The sequence below is a fragment of the Podarcis filfolensis genome (assembly GCF_964270895.1).
Source record: "Podarcis filfolensis genome assembly, chromosome: 9".
Taxonomy (NCBI): Eukaryota; Metazoa; Chordata; class Lepidosauria; order Squamata; family Lacertidae; genus Podarcis; species Podarcis filfolensis.
This window is the reverse complement of record NC_139610.1, coordinates 57,094,540-57,104,209: the sequence shown is the minus strand read 5'-3', so window position 1 is coordinate 57,104,209 and position 9,670 is coordinate 57,094,540. Positions and strand designations below refer to the sequence as shown.

The window sequence follows — 9,670 nt, the reverse complement described above, 5'->3', positions numbered from 1 at the left end:
CTCTTTTAAAGCCACCCAAGTTGGTGGCCATCACTGTCTCTGCAGGAGCAAATTCCATAATTCATCTGTCCTAAGTTCAGCTTCATTGAATGTCCACAATTTCTAGTGTTATGAAAAAAACTTTTCTGCAACACTACATCCCCTTCTACATTTTGGTGGCCTTTTCCTGAAGTGACAGGCCAGACACCTTAATTATTCTCGAGACTAAAGAAAAATGAAAACCCGAGATCTGAGAATTAAAAATATACCTTTATTTATAAGACAGACTTACATCTCCTTCCATAGGAACCAACACTTTAAGATCAATGCTTAGACCATAACATCAAGGCAATGCAAGAACCAAAAACATTTTGCAACTTCAAAACAATTCTGGCATCTGCATCAGTGCAACATCCACCCATACAAATGGCGGTCATTTAACACCAGAAGGTTAACAGCGGTTTTAAGTGCATCGTGAGTTTACAATGGTCCTAACAGCAACAAGACAGAAGTTCAGTAGCTGGTAGAGAGAAATGGGCCAATTTTTATTTCAATGTCAGCTATTTAAAATTCAGTCTTCTGCAACTTATCAGGCAACAGAGACACCCCTTTCTCTGCAGTACTACCCCCCCGCCCAGGTCTATTAGTCTTTCTGAAATATATGCCATGTACATAGAAGTTTGCCCCCTCCCCCAATAATAGCATTTGAAGGAAATCAGGAGTGTCACCTGTAGAAAGTTCCAAGATCACCCCCTTTTTATTGCATATTAGCAAAATGCTAAACTAGCAGAGATGCAGAAACAAAAATTCCTGTGGCATTAGACAATGCTGCCTACTATTCCCACTACAACAGTCTTTTCTCAATATCCCTGTTTCTCAATGTTTATGTATGGTAGGATCTGGTCCCTCATGAAGTGCTTTTTCCAAAGAAAGCCACGAATCCTGGTATGTTAACATGGCCCATCTGCATGAACAGTGCTTAAATCTCAGCGCAGTGAGCTACAGGAGTTTAAAGCCAAGAGGCATTAAAGAAAAACATTCAGTGCAATACCTTTGCTTGACGCAAGCAGGCAATTTGATTCAATGCGGGCTAAAAGAGTGGCAAACCTCACACCCTCCACCCTCCAATGTGATTACTGGGTTTCTGAAAGGACAGTAATGGGCAACTTAATAGCTGAAGCCCCGGCAAGAGACGAAAGCTGAAGGTTTGGCATGACCAAGATGAAAGACCTCCATCCTAACACTTTCAAGGGAAAGAAGCCTTTCATAGCCTTAATATTAATAAGGAACATTTTCCTAATGCTGCTGAAGTAGGGGCACATCCTTGACAAAAGGATTATGGAGACGAGGATACCAAGAACCACACATATATGTTGCTCTTTGGATCATAAATGGCTCATGTCTGGAGTACGCATGGGTGGCAAGTCAGCAAAAATAAAAAATAAATCTTCAGCTGGCCTCTCTTGCCCCCATGGCCATGTAGATTTCCCCTTAGCTAAGCCAAGAAACTCTAAGAGGGAAACAACAGTGAACATCAGATTGGGTACTCCTTTAAAAATATTCTGCTGAAAGAGAACCAAAGTGTTCCTCCCAGTCTGTGGTAAAGCAGCCTTCTGAACCCGTCAACTATGAATCGTTTGTGGGACCATAATAAAGTCAACCGGCTGCGGTTTTCAGATGATCAAATGGTCACCTAAAAACCAGCAATCGTTTTAGACATCACCACCACTGAAGGGAAGCCCAAGAAGTGGTTGTGCGAGTTGTTCTTTCACACCAAAAATGGAAGGCAACTGTGTACTAGAGCAATAGCCCCCCTTTTTTCAGAAATAGATGTGAGGTAGGTCAGGAGTATCGATGGACACCACCAGCACTTCTATGAGACTGAGTAAAAAATAAATGCAGCATTTAGTGCCAAAAGCCAGAATTCAAAATACACATTTCAATTGAAATATAGTGCAATTGTTACTGACACTTTAGGGAAACTATTTTAACACAAACACTTCCATCTGGAGGATCCCGTAAGAACAGAACTATGCTAATTTTCGTTAGTCCCCAACAAAACACTAGCAGGATGAAACTGAAGCTACTGTTGCTTTGCCACCCAAGCCTTAACTTTTCATTCCAGGATGGGGAATCTGTAGCGCATCAGTTGTCGTTGGATTCCAGTTTCCATCAGCCTCAACCAGCATGGCCAACGACCAGGGATGATGGGCGCTGTAGCCCAGGAACAGCTGAAGAACAGGTTCCCCATGAAGACTTTAGTTCCACCTCCTTCCAATACTTTCTACCTCTGTGTTTGGTGCTACAAACAACATTTGGAAGCATGGTTCCTATTAACACAGTAGTTGCTGAACTACAACTCCCATCAGCCCCAGCCAGCATGGCCAATGTCCAGGGATGCTGACCTTTGTAGTTCAGTAACAGCCAGAGACCAAAGGTTCCCAACTCCTGTATTTATGTATTTATGTCAAAAGGACACTGCCAGCTATTTTTGTTCTTTGAAGGCTATAAAGGATAACTTCCCCTAGTTCTTCTTAAAGAAGCTGAATTTAGAGAACTTAGTTTTTTTCTTTAAAAAGGAAGGTGGGAGTCAAGAATGCCAAATTGTTAACAGGGAACATTTAGTATAGCGGCTAGCAATAAGCAGCAATCATGTTGGCTATTGGGACTTTCTGGTGCTGATCAAGGAATGTTTCAAGTATCAATAGCTGTGTTCCTTCTCATTCTACCCTGTAACAAGTAGCTTTACCGAGGTTTAGCTAGCCTAAATAGAGGGCATCTGTGCAAAAGTCGCAATCTTCTTAAAAAAAATAAAAACCATATTTCTAAGGGTTTCAGGCTCAGTTATTTAAACTGTTAAAAACAGGTGTTTTTGTGTGTGTTTTTTTAGCATTCTTCAACAACTGTTTCAATCAAGGAATACAATTTTTTCTTAATCAGACGAAACCCAGGACTCAGGATCAGAGTACGTTTGATGCCGGAAGTGAAGCAAGCTCTGGGGAAGAAATCCCTGAAACTCGGCCATGAACAGCAGTCCTGTTTGAACACCAGCGTCAGTTCAAAAGTAGGAACGACAGTGGGGTCATAGACAATCTTATCCAGCTTTTTACACACATTTCCTGTTTCTAAGTTGACGTGAATGACACACCCCCTTAAGCCACAAGGCTCGGTGGAAGAGAGACGCAAGACGTCTTGGGCTATCCTCCTGGTTAGCTTCTCAGGGACTAGAACCTTAGAGCAACGCAGTTTAGTCTGTTTTGATTTAGACAGGCAGCTCTCCAGCATTCTAACTAGACTCTGACATTTCTGTTCCTCAAACACCATCTCATTAAAGTTGGGTTCGGGCACTACATAATCCCAGTAGTCAAAATCTGTAAAGGATAGGAGAAGAGGAAAGAGATTCTCAGTTACCAGGCAAGAAGCCAGCCAGCCACCACCTGCAGTATCAAATAATTACAGCAAGCCAAGATTTCACATATTATATATAGTGTGTTTGTTGTCCCCCCAAGCTAATGTAAAATAGCAGCTATGTCTACTGTATCTGCTGCCAACAAGCAACCCCACTTTGACTTTATGCAGAAATAAACAGTTTATCAAATTGCCTTTCCCTTGACAAAGTGGTTACAACAGAAGAGTCATGAAGTGCACTGCAATCAGGATATGGCCCTTTTGCCACTAACAAACATTTGATTATTTACTAAAAAGGAACAGAAGAAGATGTTAGTAGAAAAACACACAGAGATGACATACAAGACTCCTAAGCAAGTGACCCAATCATGCTTTTCTCAATAGATTACATTTGGGCAGGCTGTCAGAAGCTGAGCCAAATTGCTTCACACACACACACACACACACACACACACACACACACACACACGAAGCAACTTGTTTACCTCTCTAAATTAAACGTTGGATGAAAGTTAGGTACAGTTTTCACCACATCTTTTTATGTGGCAAAGAGAATAGCAAGCAAAACTGTAAGGCTGCAATCAATTTGAATTAATATTTTGCTGAGTCCAGTTGGATGAAAAGTTATTTCTCACCTATAGGAATGCTTCAGTTTTGCTAAAAGGTATATGTCAATACATTGCTAATATTTATGTGCAAATTTAGGGATGCAAGCTTCAGTTGCTCTATCCGGTCACTAAGCTGGTGAGGAGGAGGTTTAGTTTTCATCAGTAAACATGCTTGTTTTTCTTGGGGCTATTTTGATTGTGGCAGGATAGTTTTAAAAGGGGATGGAACTTTTAGAAATATTTCAGGTAGTGTTGCAAGAAAGGGCTGAGTGGTAGCTCTTTTACTTCCAATAAGTGCTTAGCCTGCAGATGTCAAATATAACACAGATACTAATCATCTGGAAACTATTGAATTAGTTTGATAGCTCTGCTAAAATCACAACCATTTATTTAGTCCTTATTCATTTTGACTTTCATATTAGGATGCATACTGATAAAAATAGTGCTTAGAAAATGAATTTCATGGCATTATTATTTTGGTAAGCAATAACTTCTCCAGTCCTTGGGTTAAAGGTTCTCTGCAAAAATTTGTGTAGTTTTCTTTTGGTAGGACACATTCCAAGGACCAGTCCTAAAAAAATCAAAGTTGATACCCAGCTGGTGTAAAAAAAAAAAAAAAAGGTATGATTTTTCACCATAGTTGGTGAAAACAGCCATGTTGCTGGTTTGCAAAATGGCACCTATTGGTTGTGGTTAGTTCAGAACAGTTTATATGGTGAACTCTCCTGGATCAGTCCAATGGTCCATGTAGTACAGCAACATGTCTCCTACAGTGGACAACCAGATGCTTTGGGAAGTCTACAAACAAGCTGGGTGGATCAGGGGAATGCTGTGGTCATAGTGTATCTTGAATTCAGTAAGGCTTTTGACAAAGTCTTCTGCAAATTCTTGCAGAGAATCTGGTAAAATGTGGGATGAGTAAGGTGGAATTGTAGCTGGTTGGCTGACCAAAGTGCTCACTAATGGTTCCTCATCATTCTGGAAAAAGAGGCAAGTGAGGTACCTCATGGTTCCGTCCTGGGCCTGTTGTTGTTCAAAGTCTTTATAAATGACTTGGATGAAGGAAATGAGGGGATGCTCATCAAATGTGCAGGTGCCAAAGTGCCACAGAAGACAGAACTGGCATTAAAGATGACCTTAACAGATTGAAGACTTGGGCCCCAACTTTCAACAGGGAGAAATATAAGGTTCTGTACTTATGCAGGAAGAACCAGATGTACAAATATAAGATGTAGAACACCAGGCTTACCAGTAGTACATGTGAGAAGGATTGAGGGATCTTAGTAGACCACAAGCTTAACATGAGTCAACAGTGTGATGCAGCAGCAAAAAGGGCAATGCTGTTCTAGGCTGCATCAACAGAAGCATGGTGTCCCAATCAAGGAAAGTAATCGTACCACTTTATACTGTCTTGGTCAGACCACACCTGGAGTACTGTGTCTAGTTCTAGTTTAAGAAGGATATTGACAAGCTGGAATGTGCATAGAGGAGGGCATCAAGGTCTGGACACCAAGAATGGTTGAAGGAGCTGGGTATGTTTAGCCTGTAAAAGAAGAGACTGAAAGGAGATAGGATAGTCATCTTCAAACATCTCAAAGATTGTCACATGGAAGATGGAGCAAGCTTGTTTTCTCCTGCTCCGGAGGGTAGGACCTGAACCAATGAATTCAAATTTCAAGAAAAGAGATTCCGACTAAACACCAGGCAGAAGCTTCTGATGGTAAGAGCTCTTTGACAGTGGAACAGACTCCTTAGAAAGGTGATGGACTCTCCTTCCTTGGAGGTTTTAAAGCAGAGGTTGGATGACCATCTGTCTGTCTTTAGTTGAGATTCCTGCATTGCAGAGGATTGGACTAAATGATCCTCAGGGTCCCTTTCAACTCTACAATTTTATGATTCTAAGCAGTACATGAGCACAATGAGTCACTAGTATTGCTCCTCAGCCAGTGACTATTATTCAGGGGATATAACCATCACTGTAGTAATCACAGATAGCCTTATTCTCCATGAATTTATCAAATTCCATTTCACGGCCATCTAAATTGGTGGTGACCACCCCCACATCTTGTGCTAGCAAATTCCATTGTGTAACCATGCCCTTGGGGGGCGGGGAGAAGTACTTCTTGTCTGTTTCAGATTCATGCGATGACCTGAAGTTCTAGCATTAAGAGAGAAAAATCACTAATGGCATTGAAAGCAACCTATTGAAACAAAATTAACAAGTCCACCAGTCCTTTGTGGATTCAATTTTTCTTCAGAGCTGTCACAAGGCTATAGCTCAGTGATAGAGCATCTGTTTTGCATACAGAAGGCCACAGGTTTGAGCCCCAGTAACTCCAGATAGGGCATGTCCAGTCAGTGTAGATAATACTGAACTAGCTGGACCAATGACCTCAGTATAATGAAGCTTCCCATGTTCCTATCAGGAAAACAGTATGCTTTCCCCATGAAAATGTGATTGTCTCCAACTACTTTGTTTGACGTGAAAATTTGGGCACAGCACACACAGCAAAAAGTTGCTAAGAGTGTTGTGCAATGTTTTGCAAAGGCCTAACAATAGTACACTGTTCAGTTCTTGCAGGCTAAATTGGGGGGGGGGGGATTTGCTGCTTAACATGCAGTTGAATGACCAAACCTCAGGGCTGCTTCTTGAAACGAAGTCTGAGATCCATTCCACACATGCTACACACATTTTGCATAATTTTCCATGATGCACCCACAAACAATTTTAATTCGGTGTGAATCTCATCATCATTTTGATCTTTCTGGAAGTTGAAATTGGGTGGGGGGGAGTGTTATATCCTCCAGCTGTTCACACTAGCTGACACCAAGTTCAATTTTAGGGTCGTTCATAAACGTTTCCAACCAACAAACTGTATGTATGTATGTATGTATGTATGTATGATTATTATTATTATTATTATTATTATTATTATTATTATTATTATTATTATTATTTGCTGAAGACTTGTAGCCTAAGGACCACTCTGTGTGTATACATGCAAGCCCAAAAGCACAATTGCAGATCTTGCATCACAGCCTAATGGAACCTGGATTGCATGCAGTTAGTAAGTGTGGCATTAACCACCAGCATCTGAACCCACTCACCAGTCACGGGTGCTGGCTGAAAGCGTTGCTGTATCAGTTCAGAGATACATGCAGAATTTTTAATGTTTAAGCTGCTGGATGCCACCATTCTGAAGAACAGTTGTCCTTGCCACCAAGAGGCGGGCTTACCTCTCTGGGTTAACTGAAGGGGGAAAAAAAAGCAAATATAGTTTATTGACAGGCCGTTAGACAATAAAAAGATAGCAGCACACAATTCTCAAAACTGGAAAAGCTGCAGCAGGAGAAATTTGATATGCATCAGACCACAAGGTTTTGAAGAAAACAATCTATGTGTTATTTACAATCCATTAGCAGTTTAGCAGTTTAAAGTCTGGGGGATGGGGGGAAGAGAGTGAAATCAAACACTTATTTTTTAAAGAAAACTAGAGAATTTATTTATTTTTTTTAAAAAAAGAAGGGAGAGCAGTTCACAGGCAGATTGCAGAACAGTAAACACAATCCATTAATTCAGCCCCCAAGACAAACAGCTTCTCTTACCTGCTGAAAATGTCAAGTAAAGTGCACGGAAATTTTAATTTTCTAGAAAAGCAACTTCAGCTTTCATTGGAAATCAGTTTTTAAATAAAAAGTGTAAAAAAAAGACAAAAGTAACACGACAACAACCCACCTAGGTATACAAAAAGTAATAAATAAGTGCAAACTTCCACCCGTTGTTCTACACCACCCACCCTTCCTCTCTCTCTCTCGTACTACGAGAGCGACTTATATATACAGATATCTATATATATATATCTGCTACCCGCGCTCAATGCTCCACCTCCTGCGCAGGTCTTTGGGGGCAGCGGCAAACTTTGCAGGCGAATCTCTCTCGCCATTGGCGGCTGCGTGAAGGTGAGTTGCGCGTCGGGGGAAGAGGAGCAAACAGCCTCTTAACTCAGTTCACCCATGTGAAAGAAGAGATGCGGGTGGGGGGAGGCGAGCTGATCACTGGATTGGTCAGATTGAATGTCAGAAAGACTTGGGAGAGAGGAAAACATCGGTCACCTGACCCCTCTCTCTCTGTCTCTCTCTCACACATCCATCCTTCTCTGTCAATGTTTGACTCACAGCAGTGTTTTGATCCGCTTCTCTCCTTGCTTTTTTCTGCTCCCCTGGTTGCGCACGTGTGCGTGTGAATGGGTGACGTGATGGGAGCAAGTGGCCGTTTCCCTGCCTCTGCCCACCCCCCGCTCCCGAAGGCCCACTTGTTTATTAGTTTATTGATGGCTACATTTAAAGCATGTATGGAAGTGAGAGCTGGACCATAAAGAAGGCTGATCGCCGAAGAATTGATTCTTTTGAATTATGGTGCTGGAGGAGGCTCTTGAGAGTCCCATGGACTGCAAGAAGATCAAACCGATCCATTCTTAAGGAAATCAGCCCTGAGTGCTCACTGGAAGGACAGATCCTGAAGCTGAGGCTCCAATACTTTGGCCACCTCATGAGAAGAGAAGACTCCCTGGAAAAGACCCTGATGTTGGGAAAGATGGAGGGCACAAGGAGAAGGGGACGACAGAGGACGAGATGGTTGGACAGTGTTCTCGAAGCTACCAGCATGAGTCTGACCAAACTGCGGGAGGCAGTGGAAGACAGGAGTGCGTGGCGTGCTCTGGTCCATGGGGTCACGAAGAGTCGGACACGACTAAATGACTAAACAACAACAACATTTAAAGCCCACCAAATCGCTCAAAGGGGCACACGTGGTTTTCACACCCAGCCCCCACAACCCCCTCCTAATCCTCATCACTACCCAGTGAGGTAGTTCAGGCTGAGAGCTGGTGACTGCCCCCCCCCAAGTGAGCTTCGTGGCCAAATGGGGATTTGAACCCAGGTCCTAGCCTGGCACACTAACTCAGGGGTAAAGACACATTTCCTTCTGGCCAATGGGATAGCCCAGTCAGAAGCACATGAGACTCTTAATCTCAGGGACATAGGTACAAGCAACAGGGTTCCTTCCTTCCTTACTTTTTTGAAATAATTTTTATTTGGTTTTACAAGAATAAAATTATAACAATACAAAATACATACTGTATCCTTATTTAGAGATTCCTCCAAATCTCTGGATTTCCCACCTTCCCCTCCATGGGTCCTACTGTCAACCTTTTCAACTGCATATTATTCTGTAATCCATATTTTATATCACTTCATTTTGTCCACAGTGTTTGCTACGTTACAAAGTATTATTGCAATCCTTCTAATGTTTTCATCTGCTTATAGTGGTCTCTCAGATAGGTTACAATCCCCCCCCCTTCTTTATTAAAGTTTTGGTCTTCTTAGTTCCTGAGCTTTCCAGTCAGTTTTGCCATTTTGGCATGTCCCAACAGCTTAGTTTGCCATTCTTCTCTGGTAGACATTGTCTTCTTTCCACCTCTGGGCTAATAACATCTGTGCGGCTGTCGTTGCGTACATAAAAAGTATTTTCTGCTCCTTTGGAATATTGGTACTTACAATTCCTAATAGAAAAGTTTCTGGGTTTTTTTTAAATAAAAGTTATTTTAAACATTTTTTTCAATTCGTTATATATCATTTCCCAGAATGCTTTTATTACCTTACATGTCCACCACATA

At 41.8% G+C, this 9,670-nt stretch overlaps 1 protein-coding gene across 2 annotated transcripts; it reads right to left on the bottom strand.

Annotated features, from left to right (window-relative positions):
* Positions 1 to 230: 230 nt before the first annotated feature.
* On the bottom strand, positions 231 to 7,996 carry DDIT4L (DNA damage inducible transcript 4 like). 2 transcript variants are annotated; one of them, XM_083571981.1, is made up of 3 exons: positions 7,882 to 7,996; positions 7,104 to 7,245; positions 231 to 3,350 (listed from the first exon to the last, which is right to left on the bottom strand). In XM_083571981.1, exons 2-3 carry the CDS (start codon positions 7,189 to 7,191, stop codon positions 2,866 to 2,868), a joined length of 573 nt encoding a protein of 190 aa, XP_083428107.1. In that variant the 5' UTR covers positions 7,192 to 7,245; positions 7,882 to 7,996; the 3' UTR covers positions 231 to 2,865. The 2 variants fall into 2 exon arrangements, with proteins under 2 accessions (XP_083428107.1, XP_083428106.1); XM_083571980.1 differs by lacking the exon at positions 7,882 to 7,996 and adding an exon at positions 7,602 to 7,821.
* Positions 7,997 to 9,670: the final 1,674 nt, after the last annotated feature.